This window comes from Manis javanica, chromosome 9 (genome assembly GCF_040802235.1).
Source record: "Manis javanica isolate MJ-LG chromosome 9, MJ_LKY, whole genome shotgun sequence".
Classification (NCBI taxonomy): Eukaryota; Metazoa; Chordata; class Mammalia; order Pholidota; family Manidae; genus Manis; species Manis javanica.
Genome location: NC_133164.1, coordinates 43,834,227 through 43,860,716, shown reverse-complemented (window position 1 = coordinate 43,860,716; position 26,490 = coordinate 43,834,227). Strand labels below are relative to the sequence as shown.

At 34.5% G+C, this 26,490-nt stretch overlaps 1 protein-coding gene across 5 annotated transcripts in view; it reads right to left on the bottom strand.

Annotated features, from left to right (window-relative positions):
• Positions 1–26,490, bottom strand: part of DIAPH3 (diaphanous related formin 3) — a 573,382-nt gene that overhangs the window by 332,553 nt on the left and 214,339 nt on the right. For all 5 annotated transcript variants that reach the window (XM_037022985.2, XM_073212547.1, XM_037022986.2 and 2 more), the window contains 8 exons: positions 23,913–24,023; positions 23,504–23,622; positions 22,583–22,699; positions 17,791–17,909; positions 15,524–15,588; positions 9,733–9,837; positions 6,251–6,541; positions 5,357–5,471 (listed from right to left, as the gene is read on the bottom strand). In XM_037022985.2, the coding sequence (XP_036878880.2) occupies positions 5,357–5,471; positions 6,251–6,541; positions 9,733–9,837; positions 15,524–15,588; positions 17,791–17,909; positions 22,583–22,699; positions 23,504–23,622; positions 23,913–24,023 (1,042 nt within the window). The remainder of the gene's footprint in view (positions 1–5,356; positions 5,472–6,250; positions 6,542–9,732; positions 9,838–15,523; positions 15,589–17,790; positions 17,910–22,582; positions 22,700–23,503; positions 23,623–23,912; positions 24,024–26,490) is intronic.

Here is a 26,490-nt window from a genome sequence, read left to right as displayed (position 1 = left end):
GTGTGAGGTAACACAGGAGTGTAATGACTTCCTGAGTTTGCTAGGGAGTGAAGGCTCCCAGATTGCCACTGAAAACTGCCACCAGCATCAAGATACAGAAGCTGGGAATACAGAAAGAGACACCATCCCCAGTCTACTGCTAGTCAGGTGATTTCAGATGAATCCAGAGCCCTCATACCATTCCTCATTCCAATGGAAAAAAGAAAAGAGAAAAAATCGGACAAAAAGCTATGTTTATAGGCACACAGCCAAATACACACAGGCCCAACCCTCCTCCCTGTTATAGCATCTGTACAATATACAAGAAACATGTCTATTTACAGGTACCTTTAAAATTTCTATCACACTATGAAAAAGACAATGCGGTATACCTAAGCTCGTAACTTGCAGACTTTAAAAGTTGCCTATGGCTCCAGGCTAAATAAACTCACTTTCTGTGGCCTCCCTCTTTAGTTTCTGTTTCTCTGAAGCCTTCAGAATAAATTCGTTTCATTAGCAATCCAACATAGAATACATATAATTGGTAACAATAAAGTACTTTCTAATGGTGAAACAAACATTTCTGACCTCTCTTATAATTTTTCCTAAGTGCTCAGTTCTCCTGAGATTCAGCCACAGACAAGAACCAAATGACGAATCCCTGGAGAAATATTTAATTTTCCACTGACTTCCTCCACATCTTTACAAATCAGTGTTTGTCACGTCTTTTCAGAAATCTTTAAGGTATTTAAGATATGCTGCTTTCATTTTGGCATCACTTCTTCATTAACATGCATTCGCAAAAAACATATTCCTGTTAAAAATTGTATCTTTCATCTTAATGTAGGCTTGTGAGGTAGTTTAGGAGTTTTTTATACACTTTTTTTCATATAGAGGAACAAATTGTGTTTCAAATACAAAGTGACATCCCAAACACAGCCAAGTCCCTGGGATAACCCACGGTTTATCATTCCCTACTCCAATACTTCGTCCACTGAACTATGATGTCAGAAATCTAAGCTTAATTTGTTTTTAAATGCATAATCCATTAACTGTTTCCATATGCCATAACTGTTCAATTGAGAAATTATTTATACACCAGTTTATTGGCCCTGTCTGGCAAATATGATGCACCTGTTATAAAATGTGATTACTTCAGAAAGCTAGCAATTGTAGAATTACATTTTCATAATAAATCAGTCTAAGTAAATTAGACTATTCATATACTTTCCGAAAACCCTTTAATCCCTATTAAGTTAACAGTTTGTGAATAATGAAAGCAATTAATATTAATTGTACTTGATAAATCCAACACCAATAACCTGTTAGTATACTTTAAACCATTTTCCAACAGCCTATAAAAATTAATCAACAGATGCTTCCAATCTGGTAAAAAATGTGCAGGTCATTAGCATTATTTTGATGATACCAAATGTTCAATATACGAATATTGTGATTAAATTTCAAACAGATATATAAACAATGTTCTTTTATAATCTTGTTAAGTTGTAACAGAAGCTGACAACAGTAAAATATGGCAGTCTTTTCTAAAATCAAAATCTGCATTTGTTGTACCACTCCTCATTCTTATGCTTAGACCAAGGACGTGACTGAGTTTCACTGAGATTGTAAAAGCAACATGAGAACACAGCACAGGTCTGCCTTTCCCACTGCAGCGGGTCCAACGCCAAACGCCGGGCCCAACATGCAAAGTACACCCAATAAATATTTGTTGGCTTAGTGAATAATGGCAGCCAAATACAGGAAAGAGAAAAAAGGAATGAATGGGAGAAAAGAAAGAGGAAAAAAAAAAAGAAAAACACTCTTAAAATACCTATGTGCTATTTTCAGAAGAATTTAAAATATGGAAAACTAGAATCTATCTAAAAAATTTAGGGCTGGGAGAAGCAGGAAACCAAAGGGAGATACTTAATAACAAAATAATGTAGGAAAGAAAAAATGATACAGTTGAATGCAGAAAAAATGTCTTTTTCACAGGAAAAAGTTTAGTAGTGGTTTACATACTTCTTCAGATAAGACACATGGCACTTTCCTATTAAAGTCATGTTATAAATGTCACAGGTTAGTTTAAAAAACAAAGTAAGTAAAATCTAACTGGAAAAAAAAATGATACAATAAAGGGCAACATGAGTTAAGAGGAAATGTCCAAGCTCTTACCAAGGTTATTTTACTGTAACTACAAGTAGGTGGAGCAGAGTGGTATTACAGGGAGATAGAATTGCTTTTCAGAAGGAAAACCTCAGCAGAGATGTGGTAAAGGTTAAACAAGGCAACATGAAGAAGAACCCACTCAGGGCCTCGTACTTTAGGAGACCCTCTTCCTTGCCCAGCTCTCAGTGTGAGACCTCTACAACCCAGTATTCTCACCCCAAAGCCCCAGAAACCTAAGGCAGTGTCTTCTATAAAGACAAAAAAAAAGCCATACTTAGTAATAAACACTAAGAATCTGTGAGAAAAATCTCAAGGTTCTCTTTAAATGATTATATTCAGTTTGTTTGTTTCTACCTATTTCAAATGTTTAGGCAGCACAAAGGTTTGACATCTACCATTTTAAATACCTGGAATCACACATTCATCTTTGTAATCAGAGAAATAGCCCTGGTTCTCCTCCTTCTTCTGCTTTTTTTTAAATTAATGTATACCCCCTTCATCCATTTCTCCCACCCTCCATGCCAGCAGCTACCAATCTATTCTGGATCCATCAGCTTGGGATTTTTTTTTTGTTTTATTTTAGATTCCACATTTAAGAGAGATCATATGGCATTTGCTTTTCTCTGCTTGACTTATTTCACTTTGCATAATGCCCTCAAATTCCATCCATGATGTCTCAAATGCCCTTGTTGTTAGTCAAAAGGGTTGCTCAAATAAAAAAGATAGACCACTTCTCTAAAAACCCACTCTTCTTTGGTAATCTAAATCCTCTGTCCTTCCCTGCCAAGTTGTGAAGCAAATCAATGGTGAAAATCAACCAGTAGTCAAATGCTTCCCTCTGCTTCCTAGAAAGTAGAGAACAACTGTATTTCTACCTTGAAATGAACAATAAATTAGTGGCTTAGTTTAATTTTGAGTTCTGCAGAAATTACAAAGTTGATTTGAACAAAGAATGACCCCTTTTGAAGTCATGGGCAACTGGCAAATGTTAACATTTGGACCTAAGGCCTCAGCAGCCAGGCCATGAACAAAGAGATGACAAAGAGCAACCTGCCCATCAGCCAGCCCACAGTCTTGTCTGAGCTTTCCAGACACCTTTCTCTTGCCTTCCTTTCTGATCTCTCCTACAAAATATCTATACAAAATCCTGCTTTCCTGAAAGCAGCAATGAATGGACTTTTCTGACAAAATGCTTAACTATTAGTAATGCCAAAAAGCATTCTAAGGATCCTCAAATAGTGCTTTAGAGGAAATATTCTTTAAAATCCAAACCAAAAAATAGTCACTTTCACAGCTCATCTCCTGTTGGCATGTAAAATGTTGGCTTTGTCCAGGGTTACAACCCTAGGCTTCCCTATCTTTTCTGTTCTCCATGGAAATATCACCCACTGTCACAGAAAAGAGAAAGTAGCATTTGAGCTGAGACAACAGAAGTCGTAGGCCTCAGCCAGCCTCTAAAGTCAAACGAAAAGAGAGATTCTGGGCAGAGGGGACAGCGTGTACAGAGGCAGGGAGGGATGGAAGTATGAAATATTCAGAAAATAATCATCCATTTCCTCACCTTAACCTTCAAAACTAGTATTAGATTGAGCAAATGCATCATTTTGGTTCAACCTTGAATCTCAAGGCTACAGTTAGATGACTTAAGAATTTTTTAAAGGTCCAATTATTTCATTTAGGGCTAACACTACAGCTAAATTAAACACATGCTAACAAGTTTCCCTTTTGAGCCTCATTAATTAAGAAGGTAATCAGAGTAAAGAGGGGGAAAAAAGGGGAGTAGCTGGATGGCAGTATTACTTAAATAGCTTTTAGGTACCACCATTTGCACCTACTAGGAAAGCAAAGGGGAAACTAATCAATTCCAGATTATGAAATCTGAAATTCTGAAGTGTTTTACATGTAAATACACATTTGAACTGCCATTTATTTTCCTTGATTGCCTGAAGAGTGCACTAATCTTATTCAAAGAAAATTTTGATTCTCCATAATCAAAAGGTAAAATTAAGATCTGCTTACTTCACAAGTTTTCCTATAGTAAGCTTGCTAAGAAAATGCCCCCTGTTTTCAAAGATCTAAATATACCATTTGTACTATTTTGGTCAAGAACTACAGGGCTCAAAAATATCTGTCAAAGTCTTTGGATTTACCACAAATTACAGAAAGCTACCTTAATTTACAATTACCTTTTATGCTTTGTAACTTAACAATTATTTTTTTGGAAAAGTTTCTAGTTTAAAATTTTATTTGTAAAAGCATTTCAAAGAAGTACAAATGAGTTTTTTGGCACCTGGCAACACCCCTTGGTTGCTGTTGATGATCAAGTTAAATAAGCTATTTAAACCATCTAGCATCATGCCTGATACACAGTAGGTATTTTAAGAAGTTGATTCTTCCCTCTCTGTACCTAGCCTTCCCATCTCCATCTAATCTTTCCCCATCCAGCTCTTTCTGTACACAAGGGGCATAAGTGGCATAAGTCTATGGTGGTAAAGGTCCCTTTTTGAAAATTAAAAGGTTATCACTGATCTAAGTGACTATGGACCTAAAATGTAAGCATTGCATAATGCTTAAAAGTTATCAGTATAAGCAGATGACAGCCCTGAAATGTAAGTGTTGTAGGCCCATGAGATTGGATGAAACAAATTCAATTTCAAACAAGAGTAATATCTAAATTTTTTTTAAATCACAGTGTACAGGCAAGTTATCACAAAAAATGAATGGAATGGATGAATTGAAAATGAATTCCATTTTATTTAAAGAAAAAAATCATATAATCTCCTCATATATTTCTATTTCAATCCAATGTTCAACTCTATAAATTTGAAATTTCTATCCCATGGGACTCATACTAATTAATGAAATGATGTTATAGCCACTGTAATATTAAAGGGTGGTAAAATTCTGACTAGAAGAGGTTTCACATTTTGTTTTTTCTATTTCTCATTGACTAAAGGAATTCTCATGCCAAAATTCTCTCTAAAAATGTCCTCCTTTATGAAAGGCTAATTTAGGACATCTTCAAAAAAGGTATTTTAGGAAAGTAGTAAAATTCACACTTAAAACATTTCACTGTATCATTTATTTATCCATTAATAAAATTTAAAAATCATGTGTAGGACCCTTAAATGCTTTCTAGAAGTGAACATAAAAAGTAGCAGCATTAAAATATAAAATTAACAAATAACCAAGATGTTAAACTTACCTTTTTGTTGGCAACAAAATGTATTCTCAAGTTTACAAAACAAATCCACATTTTCATACTTATTTTCATTTGCTTTTATCCAGAAACAGTTTTCAGTCATTTCATGAGGTCTGATCTGCAATCAGATAAAGATTGATTGGGTCATAAAATCAATGGGTGTTTTATCTGTCCCAGACCATATTTACATTCAGACTCAGCATCCCACAGCTGCCAGTACATGTTTATGAAATAACCCTTTAAGATTTTTCCCAAAGTCTATTCAATGAAATACAGGTTCTGCAGGAATTTAAGGTTTTATTTGAGAAAAGAAAGTTTCCACTCTCATGTAGTGGGGGATTCGAAGCTGAATGAAGTGAAGTTTCTTCTCCACCACCCTTCTCAGAGTCTTTAACAATGCTCATGTGCACCATGACTCTTCACAGGCAAGACGCATTACACGGCATTACCCATGGTTACATGGCCATGGAGCTACCATCCTGCAGGATTCAGAATTTCTATGTTCTGGTGACATAGCAACTTCTGACAACCAGTTTTCCCAGGGGCTACCAACACAGAACAGGTTCCCAAGAACACCAACAATTTTGTATTTTTGAGAAACACTTCAAAAATATAGGGTTCAATGATGATAATGTTGAATTATCAATATAATTACAGATCAAATCCCACTGTAACAAACCAACATCCATTCATACCAAATTTATAAGCTAGAATGCCTTAGTGGAGAGCGAAGGGCTTTGTTTGCCTCAGTACTTTTGTTGCAAACAATAATGTCTGTTTATTTAATGTCACTGGTTAGGGCTTCCCATTTGAAATTACATGTAACTTTTAAATACAAAATTATATTTTAATCTAGGTAACAGTATAAGTGATAGTTTTTGTCTATTTCTGTTTTACCTTCGACCAGTTCAATCTTCTCATGCTGCTTTCAGGTTTAAATTCTTTCTTTGGTTTTAACCCAAATGGCAGAGTTGGAGGAGGAGCGTTTTGACCACTGAGAAACCCCAGGGGAGGGGGCGGAGGCACAGGTCCACCAGATGGCATTGGCATTCCTGGGAGTGGGGGAGGGGGGGGAGGGGGGCCCCCACAAAAGGGCAGTGGTGGGGGAGGAGGGGGGGGAGGGGGGCCCATTCCATCCTCTTTTGAGAGGGGCAAGGAGGTAATTGCATCAGCTGGCAAGGCACCAAACTGGAGGGAAAAAAAAGGGAACACAACTGAGAACACTTCACAAAACATGTGAAAATATATATTTCTTAAAAATAAGGTGTTATTTTAAACCAAAAATAATCAAATATCAGTAATTTCACATGGTTGAATCTGGAAACAAAGTTCCAACAAAGTTTTTTCCCAAGGTAAGAATTTAATTATAGTTTTTGAAGTCATAAGTGCATAATTGCCAGAAACGTAACTCCCCATTTTGAGGTAGTTATATGATCATCCAGGTACAAAAACCCAGGAGTAAAATGGGTACATGGATCTAAACTATTTGAAATTCAGCAGTTTCTATGTGACAGTTGAAGCCATGGGAGTAGGTAATTTTACCCAGAGAATGTATGCACTTACAGAGTACATAGCATGAGGAAAAGTCTATATACAGAATTCTAAGGAGCACTAATGTTTAACTGAGAAGTAAATAATAAAATCCAGGAAAAGAGACTTTAATAATATTGCCACATCAAGCCTTTGTCCTTGAAAAAAAAAATCTGAAGTTCTTAGTAGGATATACAAGGGCACATCAGGATCTGGTCCCTGTTAACTGGTCTTTCAAGCAATTTTCACATACTTTCCATGTATATGCCCATCTCACACTCACATATGCTGTTCCCTCTGCCTGGAACATTCTCTTAACCCTACCATCTCCTAGTAGTCCTTTCAGTCTTAGCTAATGTGTCCCTTCCTCAGAAAAACCTTGTTTGACCACTTATTTTACACTGGCAGCACCTTGTGCTTCTCCTTGATAGCTCTGTCATAAGGGTTAAACAATTATTTAAGGCATTTATGTCCCTGATGGGTTATAAGCTCCATAACAGAAGTAACTGTGTCTGTGTAATTCACTACCCTTTTCCCAACACCTAAAGTTGTGACTAGCAAATGACAATTGTTGAAGAAATATTTGTAGGATAAATGAATTAAAAACAAAAAGAGAAAAAGAGAAGCACAGAGTTATGAATCACAAGTGAAGAAAGTGACCAAAAAAGTGGGAGAGAGGGTTTACTATTCTACAACACAAAATGTCACAGAGAAGTAAGGAGTAAAAAAGAGCCCGATGTGTCCACTGGACACTTTTTGTCCTGTTTCCATAGCATGGTAAGAATACATGCACTTTTATTATCATAAAAAAGATTTGGGTTGATAAATAATTTTCTGTTATTTTATTTTCCTGAAATTACTAACTTCAATTCTGAGCCATATATACAACTAACTCGCAAGTGGTGGACACTTAATGAATGTTAACAAACTTTTAAAGTTTTTTGACACAATTATGGAAAATAGATCATGTATAAAAGCCTAAACTTGACATCTGAGATCAGCACAAAGTGTTATAAAAGAAATCGAAACCACAAATTAAAGAACATGCCTTATAAAAACCATTAACTATAAAGAAAAATCAGTTTACTGTTTATCTGGATTGCTGTAATATTGGATATAACTGCCCTTCGAATGTTAAGGATGTATGGATATTACACATATACTCAATAAACATATTTAACTATCATCTTAGGATATTTTTGAACTTCTGCTCTGCACTAGCTCAGCTGATAAGAGTACAGTTGACTTGAATACATCCTTCATGGAGCCAGACACTGTGCCTATCTTGCTCACCATTATATCCCTGGAACCTAACAATGGTTGGTTGTCAACTGAAGGAATAAAATCACAGATAATAGAACATATTTTATTCATAACTTTCATTAACAGTACAGCTTTGATCAAAGAGAAATATCATTAAGACAAATGCACAGATTTCAAGAGAAACACACACTAAGCCAAAATAGAGCCAAATGTAGATAAGGCAAAGATAGAACTGATCAGCTGTTCCTCAAAAATGAATATGATCGCCATTATTGAGTCTCTGATACAATAAACACAGCTCATCACTGTCCAAAATTTAAGACAACATAGGAGATCCTTGATTCAAAATGTAAATTGAGTTCCATTTTTAAGTAAAAATACATGCAACAATAACATAACCAAAGACGGTAGATATGTTTTTTATAAACTGGAATTTTCTTGAGTAGATTAGGAAGTAATTCTTCAACTGAGAAAAATTAAAAAGAAAAGAAAGTTTTTAAAGTTATACTAGCTCAGACCAGGAAAAACATCACATATTTCAACCATTGTCTGTAACTCAATCTGAAATATAAACACAATCAAACATTTCTTTTCATATGAGAGACAAGGAGTCACATGAAGAGATAAAAAATTTCAATAAATTGTACTTCTTGCACACTAAAGAAAGACCATTGAGAATAATTTTCTTGAGGAGAGGAGATTTCAATATTTTTTCCCTCCAAAATATAACACTAACAGCTCACTGTCTCTTAGGGTATCTTCAGACAGCCTTTGTAACAATAAATATTTAATTGTTTTATTTACACTAAATATTTAAAAGAAAACAGTTTTCAATGGTATCAGAAATAGTACATCAATAAAGGAAACAGTATAGATGAGACACTGCAATGTAACTATAAATTAGAATGAAAGGAAAAGAGCAAAACTATACTTATTGCTCATCATCCAACATGTAAATCTATGTGAAGAAATGTAGGTATGAATATTCTAACTCCTTATTTCATCCATTTAAAGAATGCAGATGATGTATCTCTTCCTTATCCAAATGTTTTATGCGTAGAGAGTGTATGTGAGCTATCTGCATCAGAATCCAGAGTTGCGCTCTTTTTTGCCATGTTTTAAATCTGTTTACTTTTGGAAATTGAAAATTTATCAGAAAATGTTCTCATTGAGCTAGAGGTTATCTTTCATCACAAGGTACCCATAGGCTGAAGGTCTGGAAAAATAAATAGCTTGAGCAATAATTTCCTGTAGTGGGATAAAGAGCAGTGATGAATGACAAAATTTAAGACTAAAAGACTTTCTTACCCCTCATGCTTAATTACTTAGGAAACACATGGCATTAGGAACAAAACCCAAATGAAACATAAGGAAGCAAATTAATAAGTAAAAGTTTAGACCTCTTAAAAAATGCAAACAGAAAAAAAAATTTTAAACATAACAGAATAGAAATATAAACATGACTATGAACACATACAAGTGAAATTAAAGTTTAAACATTTTGATGCTATGAAGATAAGACATGACCTTTGCTTTCCTGGTGTGCATTCAATACACAGATTTGCTCCGAGTAGATGGTATTTTACCTTCAATTTAAAAGCCTGTAACTCTGCTTGAAGCTCATTAATCTTTGCCTCTTTTTCCTGCAGTTGAGCCTTAGTTTCTTGGTGGTCACTAATCTCTTTTTCCAACTGAGGGAAAAAAAGAAAATGAGACAAAAAAAAGATAGAAATGAAAAGCACTATTTTTCATAGAGAAATTCACTCAAATGACCATCAGTAGAACATAAACTTTTATTAACGTGGTGGTAGATTTTTGCTAACTCACCCACAGCCTTTCTTTAGGTCCCTCCAGGTCCCACCAAAATCATTCATTTGCAAAGGAGCAGACAAAAAGCCAGAGACAGAGTCTGTGACCTTCTTCTTTCAGTAGGGCAAACTGGCCCATAGTTATTTGCAGTCCTGGCATTTTTCTTATAAGTCCCTAAATATCATTGTGACTTTGTGCAAAATAATAGAGAGCAAAGCATTGTACTGAATCGCCTGACCCCTACATACCTTATACTTGAAACTTACCTGAAGCTTATCAATCAGACTTAAAAGAATTCCAAACCAATATTTTTTATTCATAAATAACTCCATTTTGGATGTGACAATTACTCACTTTTAACTCACAACATCATGATATTTAAGGACCTTGATGTGGGCTCTACCCTTCAACACAATTTAAAAGAATAACGTCTCTCTTATTTATCATTAATCTTTTAGAGATTAATCTTTGGGAGATAAATGATAAATTCATCTCTCAAAGTCCCTAGTGCACTATCTTGTCGGAAGTAGGCAAACAGTAGAATCTGATGAATCCAGTGAATTTTCTAATTTATATAGCCACTCATCACAAGTTCCCATCTTGCATTCAAATTGCTTCACCTTGCCATCATCATAACTAAAACCTGTCCTAACTGAGGTGAATTTAAATATATACGGTCTCATAATCAAGAACTAGTATTTGACTCTGTTTAAAAAAAAAAAGATAAAAGATGTTTAAAAACCCAACTACTTCTAAATGTAGCTTTAAAATTTTAAATACAGTCAAACCTCAATTAGAAAAATAACAATACAGAACTCAGCAGTTTGCAAAGGACTTTTACTCATGAATCTTACCATCCTTAACACAAAGAGGTAGTTACCAGTCCCTCATCACTCAGCTAAGTAAAAGATGTGACAACAAAAAACAGATTTCCTATCTTCAATGCCTGAGTTATTTAGATGAAACCACACTGCCTTCCTACAATGTCTAGATAATGCTTTCCTGTTTGTTTGCTTTTTAAACAGACTTTACTTTTAGAGCAGTTTTAGGTTACCAGAAATATTAGGCAATAGGTTCAGAGATTTCCTATATATCTCCTGCCCCACACTGTATTGCCTCCCCCTGCCCCTGTGCTTTACAGTGCCTAAAGCACAGAAAATAAACTATTTTGCATTTCACACACAAAAAAACACTCTGAAATAAGAAATATTATTAATTATGGTTACCATTTACAAGCTAGAAAAGTAAATCTTGGACTCATGTTCTTGCCACTCTAAACCTTGTGTTCCTTTAGAAAGATAACAGAAACTATTAGGTCAAAACCATCCTAATGTCCTTCACCTCATTCCAAACCGCACTGACATTACTAGTACAGCACTTCCAAACCTTCCAAACACTCTGGACTTCTCTCAGCTTCATCTCAAGGTCTCTACAGCTGTGCTATTCAGTAGGTTAGTTACTACCCACAGAGGGCTGTTTAAATGTAAATGTAATTAATTAAATCAAATAAAGTTAAAACTTCAGTTCCTCAGTCGCAGTAGCCATTTTACAAGGGCACAACAGGCACACATGGCTGATAGCTAATCCATCAACACTGACTCCATAAAACAGCATCATCACCCCATGTTGGACAGGCTACTTTATAGCGTAAATACTTACAGGTACACCTCCATATTCAATCTCTCTTCCCTGTATATTCCATTACAATACTCTCCTCTGGTTTTCCTGCCAGTTCTCTGACTGTTCCTTAATTCCTTTAGAGGTTCCTTTTCCTCAGTCAAATCCTCACCATTCTACAAGACTCTCTCCTCACCACCCTGCTGGTCTCATTTTCAAATTCATATGCTTCAATCACTGTTCATACATCAACAGTTTTCAAAACCCTATCACTAGCTCAGCTTATCTGAATTCCAAAGTGCCAATCATCCCACAAATGTATGTATTTTCAACTGCTTAATGTATATTTGTCAAGACAAACATCAACAAAAAACAGTATTTTCAAACCCCTACTACCATTCCCCCTACAAATTGTGTTTTTCAAATACTGCTGTTCTTTCTAAAGGGCAGTTCAAATAACATGACTCCTCTGCTCATAAACCTTCAGAGGCTTCATTATAAAAGCCACATTCATTAACCTAAATCTAAGATCCTCTGGGGATCTGGCCCTGAACAAACTCCCTATTTCCCATTATACAATAGACATCTAATAGCATGCCTACAGTGTGTTCCTCAAAGTGGCAGGTGCTAGAGATACATAGCTGAACATGGTACAGTCATTGCTTTTAGTAAGCATAGTATCTGGGGGCAAAGTAAAAGCAAACTAACAACCCAAAATCTATGAAAATTACCAGCAATGGTGAGACTGGAGGTAAGTGGTGATAGACAGAAAAATGATGCTTGACCTCAAGCTTCAGAACTTGAATGGTTAGCTGAGAAGTACAGTTAGCGTTTCAAATAGAGGGACTAGCACAGCCTATAGATAAATGATAGGCAGTCCCTTGAAAGGGCCACACAGGAAGTATGAGAAAAAAACCACAGGGGATGAAGTTAATAGATGCATGCAGGAATGAAACTGTTCATAAGAATTTTACAGTAAGCCAAAAAGTGTTTTCTCTTTCCTGAAAACCATGGAGAGCTATTAAAGTATATATAATAAGGGAGTAACATGATTATATTTGCACTTTGGAAAACCAGCCTGCTGCAATGTGGAGGATGGCCTGAAAGAGAAATACTAGCAGCTTAGAAATGAGTTTAGAGGGTACTGCAGTTGTCCGGGCAGGAACTGAAGGCCCACCTGACCAAAGGTAGAAGACGGTGTAATGGGAAAAAACAGAGCCAAGTTTTTCTTGCTCTTGCTGTTGTTATGGAACCCAAAAACAAAGAGTCAGATTGAATGAAGAAAAAGTGAGTGAGGGGAGTAGACGTAAAAGGACTATGATGTTGCTCTGCAGGCTGGAAACAAAGTATTACACTTTGAGGGGAAAAAACAAGACTATAAATGCTGGGTGAAAAGGGGTTTTAGGGAAAAGAAAGCTAAATTTGTTTTTGGAAATGCTAAGCATGAGAGCCCTTTAAGAAATTCAAAATAAATTTATGTATGCCTCCTTGGATATCTCACCTTGTTGCCTTCTACCTCATCCACCAGGGCTCACATTATTTATCTTTTCCTTGGGTAAATCTTCCCTGGCCACCCAAGACTAGTTGAGGATTCCTTCCCATAGGCTTATACACCACATAGAGTATTCCTACCATAGCAATTATCACCATAGCAATTGATATAAAAATACCAAAAGGTTCTATCACACACTTAAATAACTCTCACCAACCTAGAACCCACTAATAGTGAGAATCTTTTCTATTTTATTCATCACCTTTCCAAAGTTTTACATTTATAATTAAACTCAATAACTATTTGTTGAATGAAGAGATGAGATAATTCCTGTCAATCTTCCTTTATATGTTGAATCACTATGTCCATATCATATATTAAAGTTCCCCAATCTCCTAGGATCAAAAAATCTTTGAGAGGCCATTTTCTCTATTCTCCATTGTTAGGACTGCTCAGTGTTTACTGCTGCTTAGCAAGAAATAAAAAATTAAATTCTTAGGAGACCAAGGATGAAGGAGTTTTTCTCACAGTATCAACATGTACACTATCTTATCTCATAGGCCTTAGAATAAGTTTCAGAAGGAAAAAGGATTATTTCGGGGAACAAAGATAAAACTATCAAAATGACTAGAGTCATAATTAGTACACTCTAAAAGCATTTATTAAATTAACTTGGCCATACTGAAAGCATCTATATTACTTACAAAGAGATAAATTTCTACATACTCCCCTATAAAAGGATCAGATGAAATACAAACTTTGCTTTAGCATTTTTATAATATTTATAGTCAAATCACAGTAGCTTTAGACATAAAATGAATCTCCATTAAAGACATACTGTATAAAAACAGATATGATAGTCTTCTTCTCTAAAAAGAGCAATATTACACTTACAAAATTTCACGCAAAAATGTCAAGAAACACAGTTAAGGTTGAGACTCTGCTTAATTTCATTCCCTAAGGTAAATGTATTAGTGCATCTGTACAAGAAGGTTGATAATTCAATATTCTCTATGTACTTTCTGACATTTCTGGTCTTCATTTTTCAAATTTATGCACCAAAATAAAGAATGTGTCTGGCACCTATGATAGCTTCCTGCCTAAAGCAAAGTATTTACATGTGTCCTTATAAAGCTATCGGAAAGTTCTTGTTGATATATACAAAATGCTATAGCAATAGAAATCTTTTATGGAGTGAACAATATTTTCTGAATATACCTAAGACATATAACTTCTGACTAAAAGGAGACAACTAACCTTGAAGAAGGTCCTTCTTGTGCTTACATTTAAAGCTTTACAATTTTAAAACGTGTTGAGAAAATTATGTTTACCACTCATATACACTATATACCTAAAAATGATTATAAAAGCAAATTTATCTGGTTACAAGCAAATCAAGTGCTTCAAAGTTCACCACTACTTTCCCATAAAAAGTGAAAAGAGCATATTGAGTATCAGGGGGACGGGTCACCTTACAACAGGAAGATCTAGCAACTGTAATACATATGATGCTTAATTTAAATGATCCATTAATTTGTTTCCTCACTGAATTAAGTCCCTTCGGGGCAACAACAATATCATATTCACAGCTGTAATCCTAGCCTGCAGTCACAGGCTGGTATTTAGTAACCTCTCACTAAGTGTCTGGTGAACTGTAGGACTTCTTAAACAGGACACTTTCAGGTTTTTCATAAGCTACTGGTAACTTATGAAACTACATTTGCAAATTGTTTTATCTTGAAAGTTTATAAAAATATACACTTCTTCCAAGATTCATTTAGGGCCTGATTCACCACAAATGTAAACTCTTGGACATGGTGCCTAACACAGAGTAAATACTCACTTAGTTTATGTTCATTGAGGTAGTGGTAGTAATTATTATTATTCCTCCCATGTGAGAAACCAGCCCCCAAGAATTCAAATCAGATTAACTACTTCAAATGTGAAGAATTCACTAACAAATATAAAAAACAAAACAAAAATGGAAAAAGTCTAATAGGTACATGCTAAGCAGAGATAAAAGCACCAAACACTACCTTAAAGACAAACAGGTAGTGGTTGGCTGGGCAGCTATACACGAGGCTGAAACAATGAAACTGATCCTATGATACATATATGCTATATATTAAGAACTATGAAAATGACAGTTTTCTATGGTTCAATTTGATCTAATGAAGGAACTTTAACCCAAACAAAAAGCAAGTTAACCTTTCTCATAAAACTTTTAGATTTAAATGCAAGAAGATCAAGAAAAATAGCACAGGGAAGGTCAGGGTTAGAAGTGGAGTTAAGAATTTTTAGTTTTATGTATAATGGTCTAGAAGGTCCTCTTTGGAAGGTTACATTTGTGCAGATACCTGAAGGAGGTAAAGAGGAAAATGGGAACAAGCAGAATCCTGGAGGTAGAGCACACCTGCAGGCTCTCCACACTCTTGCAGAGTTAGTTAAAAAATACTTACTTTCTTCTGAAGTTCTGATGTTTTCTCTTCAGACTCTTCTAGTTTTGCTTGATCTACGCAAATGTCTGAAATAGCAATGACAGAAAATTTTTCCTACTTCTATACTTCTTAAAATCATTACTAAAACTCTTAAAAGTTCAGAAAGAAAAATCTCGGAATTAGAAATGGTGCTAGTAATAAAATAAGCAAAACAGAGAAACATAATATTATAGTATTGGAATGGAGAAGGATTTTCTAAGCATGATACCAACGCCATAAAATATAAAGGGAAAGACAAGCCCAACTACAATTTTAAATTCCTTTAAGGCAAAATAAGGAGAGAGTTCAACTGTAACTAGCTGTAACTAGAATACTCAAAGGTTTCTATCATCAATCCATAAATATTCTGAAGGAAGAAGAGAAGATAATATTCAACACAGGCTAGAAAAATGGGCAATAGTAATGAATAGAAAATTAGGAATAACAAAACTAAAAATTGCTAAAATATGAACAGTTGTTTGAGTTTTGCCAATAATATTAAAATATAAAAATTTTAAAAGAGAGCAAAGATTAAATAGCCCATAATGACAAATGCTAGAGATGGCATGGAGAAACCAACTCACCTACACAACAGTGGAAGTGTAATTAAGGAAATTTGCTGATGAGAAACTAGGCAATTATGTACTAAAATTTTAAATACACATTTTCTTTCACCCAATAATTATATTTCTAGGACTTGGCTTTTAAGCAAGAATATCCATGTACAGTATTACTTAAATTTAAAATATTATTTAAAATAGCAAAAACCAGAAATAAATGCCTATCAATAATAGACTGATAAAATAAGCTATGGTATACATCCATATGATGGGATCTTATGCAGAAATAATGCATATGAATTGCCCATGACGTATTTTATTGTTTCCTTTTTCTTTAATGAAAGCAATGAATGAACATGGTTTAAAAACTCATATTATAGAAGTGCTTATAATGCAAAGTAACAGTCAACCAAATCACTGTATTAAAAACTCAATCCCTCTTCCTAAATGTGAGTTCTCATAGCTCTTTCTGCATAAGGTTATTTGGGTGGTTAGCTTCCTAAGTCTAAATAAAATGTGCATATCATTTCTCATTTATCTATTATACAATATCAATATAGATATAGAAGACATTATAATTTCCTACTATAAAAGATGAAAACAGTGTTTCCTATCTAATCCCAATTGTTGATAATTATTCTTCGTAAATTAGGTGGCTTTGTACCACTAACTGCTTAAACCTCAGATTCTTAAATGGAGATTATCCCTTGATTCCAACTATAATATATGAACTTATCTATACCCTATACTTTCCAACATCTGTCTCCCCTATTGCCCAACCTCATGTCTTCACTCACCTATTTATGTAAATACAGTGATAATCTCTCCTGTATCTTCTGCACTGTCTATGTTTACTCTAAATATTTAAAATCAATTAATACAATGAATTTATTATAACTTTGTAAATATATTTCACTTATATAGCCAAGCAGTTTTCAAATACTATATATCCTTTTCAAGAGTTCAATGTCAAACCTCTCATCCACTCAAGAAAATCATTCCTAATGTCCAAGTAGAATAAATTTTCTTTTCAGATACTATTCTAAATCATTCTAAGTTTTAGTTGGCTGCACGTTTATTTAGAGCACGTTTTTCTTCATTTCTGAGTCCCTCCCACCACCAGGAACTTCTAATTGCTTCTCTCCTATGGTCACTAATCTCTAGCTCCTTTTGCATTCTATACATTCTATACTTCTTTCCTGGTGTCAAGTATTACAAGAAAAACAAACAAACCTCACAAATAATAGATACTCTTTTTGATGTTATACCAAAATTTGACATTTGGTAACTTCTTAAACATTAAGTTGCAATGTAGAATCACATATCTTATCCATAAATATTTTGTACTCTACTACTTCTAAATCCATAATCTTTTTTACTCATACAGAACTTGCATCAGCCAGTGGTCACTGTTTTGTTATTACTGTGGTGAAGAATACAATACCTCCTAATACAGTTTGGCACCACTACCTTGATTCATAACAAGGTGCCAGCAGTTTTATCTGTGCAAATATCAACACAATAGAAAAGGCAAACAATGTCTTAGTATCATTATGAACATAGTTTTGACTATTAGGATCCCCTGAAAGAGTATAAAGAATGCTCAGGAATCTACAGGGTATACCATGAGAACCAATACTATAGCACTAAACCAACATATTTCCATTTAAATAACAGAAAAATACTCACCAACGAATTGACTTAAATCTAAATCTAGTCTTTTTCGATATGTGAAGTCTGGATCCATCCCATCTCTATGTAATACAATCTGAGATACACACTCATCAATTAATTTGAAGTATTGTTGCCTAAAACCAAGGATAAGAATAAATGTACACTCAATTTATTAGTGTACCTTTATATGAAAACAAAATATTTTGCTAAGTTTGGTTTCAAGTTCCATAATTTACTATTGCATAGTTTTCAACTGTTGATAACAGATTTAACATGGGGGTGAGAGTAAATACAATCGCCATCACTTTCCTTCTAATGATTTTAAGACCTACTTTTTACAATCTTTTAGCAAATACAGTGTGCTTTAGATAAGATTTTTGTATAAAAATCAGAATCTTGACTTAATAGGCAGTAAAAAAGAATATTGAAAGGAAGTGATAATGTACTTAAAATAAGTCCTCAATAAAGATTAACCTATCACTGAAGTAACTACCATTACTAAAGTAACTACCATTAATTCTCTGGGAGGTTCTTAAAACCATGCAGTGTACTTTTTTTTAAAGAATGTTTGTGGAATCAAAATAAAAACTGATACTGCAAATTATATACATTATCAAATGAATATTTCTTACTAAAAAGAAACTAGAAAAATGTAGTTTAATACTTTTTGTCCAAAAATTAGAATCCCCATGTTGTCACTATAGTTACATTGTCTGCTTATGTTTGTAATAATATAGAGAATATACCTTAAAACTGAAGTCAACAAATATGAAAGAAATATCCAGAAGATTTTTAGAAACAAAACTAAACTGAAGTGATAGAGAAGGTGGTACTGTACTAATGAGGTTCAGTCTTCCATCTCCAAGCCTCCCCCAGGACTTATTTCTTCCTTTAATATTTTTTGCACATTTTCCTCTCCAAACTCTCCTCATCGTGTATGTGATGGCACCACCAGCCACTTGGACCTTCCTTCCCTATAAACTTTGCCCTACTGCCCTTGACCTATTTACCTTATACCCAATAAACCATCCATTTTGCTAAATTCACTACAAATTAACATTAGCAAAGAAGACTAAAAATGCGCATTAATTGTCATAGAGTAAAAAAGTCCAAGAAACTGTTCTTGGGTACATTCAAAGCAAGAAAGTATTACCAAATTTTCCTCAACTTTCTCAACCTTTCAAAGAAATAATCTCCTATTCCCTAATATCTCAGCCATAATAACCACATTTACACTTAAGGTACATAAATGGCACACACATTTATATCTACCATGTTTGAAAACTGAGGTGATGCACTTTCTTTGTTTACTCTTATTCAATGCTACCTACTGTTGTTTTAATAAAAACATGTTTTAAATTACCAACACAAGCTTTTCTATGTTGAAGAAATAATTTCCTTAAATATTTTCTCATCTCTACTATTCCCAGTTATAAGCTCATTTATAGCTGAAATTTCATGCAAATCCTCTTTTGGCAAGGCAGTACTAGCAAAGAATAATGTAATTTTGGATTCCAGAAATGTACATCTAGAAAACAATCTCTATGAGCAATATTGGTGAGTTAGTGACTATACCACAGGAATAAGTGAATGACCTAATTAAGGGATGAATATAAATCATCATTAGTTCACCAATAAAATGTCATTTTTGCTGGATTTTTTTGAAATTATCTCCACTTTCTCTGTAGCATCTTTAACAAGTATCAGAAATTACCTCCAATGCACATTCAACTAGCATATTTTGCACATGGTAAGTTATTGATTATTTCTTACAGAATTGAATTTGATCTTCTACTCCATGTTCCAAGTATCTTGCTGCATTTTTCTTGAGAGTAGGGGATGAATTTAATATACATTCTCCAATCACATTCCATTTCACTAAAATGTTCCTTTTGTAAATGCAAAGGCAAAAATTCTAAAATTTCTATACACTAATTCTTTTAAGTGAAAATGTTCTGCAACTGCAATGAAACACTTAGTTTGTAAGAGAAACTAAAAAATTATGTTTAGTCATATCAATATTAGTTTAAAACATCATTTCAACAAAAAATGTTCAGATAACTGAAGATTTCTAAAAAGTGAAATCCAGGTCCATCTAAGTAAAATAAAAAAATGAAGGTAAAACCCAACATTCGTAGAACTGCATACCAAAAAGATCATATTTTACTGCATGTAAATAAAAAGCTCAATACTTTTTAAATGACAAAAATACTATGTCAGTGAATGTAATTCTGACTCAGTCTTGTAATAAAAGTATACTCTCTCTAAGGATGAAAGACAACACCAGTAATAAATGAGAATTTTGAAACTTGGGGGAAAACAGATGGAACTATCTTCACTATGACAGTCATAGGAAAGACTTTTGCCTTCCTTCCTAGCAACCAAGTTTGGAACACAGACCCATGGCCTGGGGCTTAAAGAGGCAAGGGAGAATGCAACATTTAAATGAGTATTAAAGTTAAAGAGTGATAGTCAAAAGATGGCCGAAATAGCTCAGCTTCTGTGCTTCGCTAAGGTCACTTCCGCAATGCTACAATTTAGTATTTCTCTGAGACTCTTGATTCCACTAAAGTGATAGAATCGCTTGAGCATGCCCAGGAGAGTTGGGTTTTTTAATCTTTTTGGAAGTGAGAACACAACCACATGCCCTCCTGGAGCACAGATAAAGGGATCAAAATAATAAGACATGATCCCCAACCCTTGAAGCATTACAGACACATTCAAATCTTTGAAAGCAGTCTTATCTTGAATACTTGAAAACTCAAGCAGCAAACAATCAGGTTGACAGGACCAACCACACAGGGATGAAGGATACAATTTCATTTTTAACTACATTTAGAGAGGATATAGTATTATAATTAGCAGTTGCAATATAATAATTTATAAAAAAACATGTTTGGCCATTCAGATGACCCAAATATATTTCTCAGATTTATATGAGCTTCATCCACAGTTCCTGAAAAGGCTCATAGTCATAAAAGCAAAATGGGTGTCTTACTATTAATGAAGGACTTCTGGACTGCACCCAAGGGTGGGGGCTGGTTGCCAGGAGGACCAAACATGTGATTAGACAGTTAGGACTTTCATTCCCACCCATGACCTCTAGGGAGGACGAAAGGGGCTAACAGTGTAATCGGGCAGTGACCAGTGATTTGGTCAATCGTGATTATGTAATGAAGCCTGTGTAAAAACCCCAAAGAGTAGCTTTTTGGTCTTCTTTTTTTTCCAGAAAGCTTCAATGCTTGGGGGACCAAAACACTTTTGAGCTAGGCCCCAAGTTCCATAAGGACAGAACCCCTTTGTTCAGGGTCTTGCACTACTGTTGATTGACAAATATAAGTTAAGTATTTCCTGAGTTTTTTGAGCTACTACAGCAAATTAATCAAACCTATAGAGGAGGTGACTGGAACCTCCAATCTGTAGCCAGTCAGTCAGAAGCACAGTTAATGGACTGGAGCTTGTGAGTGGCTTCTGAAGTGGCAGTGTAAGGAATGGGGGAATCAGTCTTGCAGTACTGAGCCCATAATCTACGGAATCTGATGCTACCTCTGGGTATACAGTGTTAGAATTAAATTGAATTCTCAGACACCCTACTGGTGTCCAAGAACTGCTTAGTGGTGTGTGTGGAGAAAACCCCACTCCACACTGGAACTGGGGCCAGGAACCCTAAAAGAGCAGGGTACCTGTGATTTTAAAAATCTTATTTAATCAATGTATTCGTACTTTTTATCCAGGACTTATAAATGGTAAAATATTTAAACTATTTTAATGAAATATGAGAAAGATGCAAATTAAGCATCAAAACAGATTACTAAACTCATATTTTAGAATACTATTGGGGTTCTCCAACTTTATAAGAACAGGTAAGATGGACAATCTGTTCTCATCCCAGAGAACCTAAAAAGTTTTAACATTTTTTTGACTCTTATTCTATTCACTTGTTAGGTACATTAAAAGCCTAAATTATATCCTCCGACATCACCCAGAGGACACAGCCTTAAAGAAACATGTCTTGCTAATCCTTCTGCTAAAAATAAGAGTAAGAACAGACCACTACCCACAGTATTTGAGAATGAAATTTCAGCAAAGCTAAATTAAAGATGACAAAGATGGTTTTTATTGAAATATCTCAGCTTCCCTCACAAAACAGTAAAGAAAGTGGAAAGAAGATGAAGAGAGCATGCATACACCATGTGCCAGATACTCAGCTAGGAGTTTTACCCATGTTATATTTCAGCGTTGTGAGAGCCTAGCAACTTAGATGCTAATACCATACATAGCTATAGACACATAAGATAAAGACAGGATAAATCATTTGTTAAACTCAAGATGGCTAGGATATAATCAAACTGGAAAAGTCATTTGTCTACCTTTTCTGATACATTAGCAATATTAAATGCAACTGTATTAAGGTACCTTCTAGCTACTTAAGGACTAATAAAAGCAATGTTCAGTACCTTTCACATAACTTATAAAAAGAAGCTTATCAACATTAATCCTGCTGTCTAAGGAGTAGCCAGAAAATACTATCCATCATACGATAACCAATAATTTGTTGCTAGTTCACATTTTAATTCAGATGCAAAGTTGTTACTATGAATCTGCTGGAGATTAAAAAGTAACAGTAATAGCATTTTAACACCATCTATCTAAATATATGCCCAGAGGAAACACTACATTCTATGAATCAATATTGTAACAAATAAAACTCTTAAAATTAGTTGTTTGCCCAGTCAAATATTAGGTGAATCTCACAATTAATAGTTTTATTAGTGAAAGAAAACATTAAAATATAGCTTTCTCTTACCTTATAAAATAATCATTTCGGATCAGCAAAAGATGTTGAAGAATAGAAATGAAATATCCCTCTGCTTTAGTTTCTTTAACTGTGTTCCACACCATCTTATAAACATCATACGCTTCAGTAAATTGATTAAGGAATATGTGTATTTATTTAACCTCTATACACAACAACTGCAATAATATCTGTTCAGTAAGACTTTGAAAAGTTATTGCCTTAGCCTAAAATAGGTGTCATGTATATTCAACATAGGATAAACCACAGGTAGTTAGGATTGCAAGTAAAGGAAAACTGTGTGCAAATGACAACATGACCTGACGTTTCTGGCTTCTCCTCTGTAATTAACTCCAACCAATCTGCCTCTCTCAAGCCAAGATGCTGCTGGCAACAAGAGTAGTGGGCAGCTGGCTCTGAATGCTGAATTGGGTTGGGTAGGGGTGGGGTGTTCCCTGACCAAGAGAGCTGGCATCAGGCATTATCTACCATTAAGAAGCCCCAGGGAGGATAGGAACCTGGTAGACCTCTACAAAAGCACAGACATCTGTAGACACAAAGGCCCATATAGGCCCATATGAGTAAGCACCCAAGGTATAGGGCAGGAACTAAACAGTGCCCTAAGTGTACCCTACTCCTAATGCTGGTAAGCACTGTGGGGAGGGGAAGTGACAAACACAGAAAGAAAGAACAGACTGTACACATACATGGAGGACTAACAGAACCCATTTGTAGGTTGTAACATCCATTGACATATGTATGCATTCATAAAAACACACATTAAACTAGTATGATTTATATGAACATCATTCTCATTCATAAAGGTTGCTTTTATATTATTTATATAGAAATAGCTTCAGAAGATTAATATTTTGTGGAAAGGGGACACCAGTAGTTTTATATATTTGACTAGACTTGAGAACAAAAGGATATTCAAATTCAGCTCTAATATCGTTGAGGCGATGGGAGAACTCAATCAAATCTTCTTCCTTATTTTCATCAAAGACTTTAAGTTGGATATCCAGGCCATCATTCTTAACACATTGTAAATTCTAGGCATATTAAATAGAAATTATGATGAACAGTTTTGTTTTTAATAATGAAAAAGAATTAATAAGAAAACACATAAACAACAAACTAACCTTTCAACTTGATTTACAGCACTCAGATGCTTTAAGTGTTAAATAATACTCAAATCTTATCTATATTTCAAAAATAGATTTTTATAGTCAAGGCTTTTTTCCCCACAGATAAATTACTCTTGAAGGTAATTTATCTAAATTTCCCCTATTCAAGTACTCCTGTAATTTAAATATTAATAAGGAGACTGCAGGGCACTTACTGGCAATATCTCTTTCAATCCACAGCGCATAAATTCATTTCTGATGTGAAGCCTGGAGTCCAGATCATCAGGAGAAGTAACAAGGGCATTGATGAGCTGCATACATGCTACCTACAACAGATCACAGCAAGACGTACACTTGGATCCCAATATTAAAAAGAGTAACAGAACTGAAACATCAAGGTTTTGTTCCAAGTATTAGCAAATCTCATCCTTCACAGGAGAGTCTATTAAAACACTAACTTACCTATAAAATATTTTAGTCAATTATAAATTATACAAGAAATTCATTTCAGTGTAGTTTTTTTTTTCTTGGGGGTCTTGAAAGGGAGAGGAGAGATGGAGAAACATCAAGTATTGGCACTGTTCCATAAAAAATTCACTCTAACCAGAAGTTCTTGTCCAAAAATATCATTCTGTGCACATGCAACATAAATGCAACACATCCTAGTTGAAAAACTATGAATCTCTATTGGATAGATGACACCTAAAACAGGATAATAGGATAACTTGACATTCATTCATCAGGGATAGTCCAAAGTCCTGAAGACTTCAGGGTCATCAAAGTACAGTAAATCTGGCTAATAGGGTTGTTATAATCAAAAACTATATTACGAACACTGCACAATTACTAGAAGTTAATTTTCCAGGCAGTGGTTCTTACATGTTGGCAAAAATTCAAAATTACTGCTATGTTTATTAGAAAGGCACAAAGGAATAATATAGCTAATTAAATCCTTTAGCATATCCTTTCCATGATAAAAATAAAAAATCACTGTATTTTCCTGTTTATATTTACACTCCAACTTTCAGCCTCTAACCTTTTATCCCTGGCTGAAATATATTTTCCATTATCAAAAATCCATATAGTGGAAGCAAAAGCGATTGCCTCTAGAGAAGTGGAAGTGTTCTCTGTGTTGACGTTATTTTTCTAAGTCTACATTTTACTAAAGTCTAATAGGAAAGACCAGTCTACTGATCAATATGTTTAACCTCATGCTGTTACCTAAATTGTCCTTTCTCCAACCCTTAAGGCATGGTTTATGTGAATTTAAAATACTGTTTTTGGATTAAGACACCAACAGGAGTCTCAGTTCCTGCTGGCTGAAAAATACCGTAATTGTTGTATTTGGTATCTAAACACTAAAATCTGACCAGCATGCCTCTGCTGTCAAAACTCAAGACTGTTTAAAGTGAGGATAGGAAAACTGCCAGAAAAGAGAGAAGAAGGAAAACATATTAAAAAAAAAAAAAAGTAGAAACTTAAAACCAAGTCTACCTTCCCAGTACATGTTCACTCAGTTATACACAGTTCATGTCAAAAAGTCAACTTTAAAAATGCTTTCTTTCCACTTCCTTGCCAGTCATTACCTGTTATCCACAAATGTTCTTTCCAGCAATACTATGCAATTTGAAAAGCTCTGAAAGAGCATATAAATAATGTTTTTCTATGTTCAGAGAAATTAAATGAGTATTAGTCATCAGATTTCCGGAAAAGATGCAAATTATAGACAACTCAAAGAAAGCAGCAAAAATGAGCAACATACAAATTAGCAGCAAATATCACCTAAATGGAAAGTAGTCATGTGTAGAACAGTAGAATGAAATCAAGGAGAAAGAAGGGAAAAGGAAAATCCAAATTATTTCTAATAAACATTCTGAAAGGCAATTTTCCATAAAAGGAAAAATAGGAAATTGATTTAAGCTGTAATGAATTTAAATAGTTATTTAAAATCCCTTCACAATTCCAGTGGTAATTTGCCATTATCATGACTTATAACCACTCTTTGATTAATTTATTTCATGGAAGCATGTCTATGAATATATGTAAGTATAGAGCAAAATTTATTGTTTTCTTACAGATAAATTCTATAACCAAGGTAAAAACCAGAGAGTTCTTTTTGGGTTTTTAACATATAGATTGAGATATGTAGACTTATTTTATTTCATAATTTCACACTAATACAGCATACCAGCAGAAGTGGGTGCCAATCTGGCATCTATACCATATAAATCATTTCCTAGACACAGTGAAAAAGGCTCAGGAAATAAAAAATGTAAGCAGGACATGTTGCCTACCCTAATAAAGATTAACAGATACAATGATTCTGTGTACTAAAAGATATATGCCTACCCTAATAAAGATTAATAGATACAATGATAAAAAGAAATTCTGTGTACTAAAAGATATATGTTTTGTATATAAAAAGAATATGGAAATACTATATAAAAACAAGGACAGTAAGTAAAGGCACTGACTCTTAAGGATTAATAGGAAGGCAGCCTGACATAGAGGAAGTCCAACATACTCCAAAAAGACAAATTAACATGGTCACAGATATGGGCCCTTTTGCTGAATTAGAAGGAATTCTGATTTCCTGAGTAGTTTGTGAGGATGGGAAAGGGGAGAATAGAGGAAAGAGTCAGTACAAATGAGGCTGCAACACCTAGCAGGCCAGATGAGGCAGAACCTTGTGTGCCAAGTCAGGAAATTCAGGTTCAACTAGCAATAGGAGAAACCATAAGGGACCTCATGCCAAGGAGAGGCAATAATGGAGATATCACATACAAGGTAAGA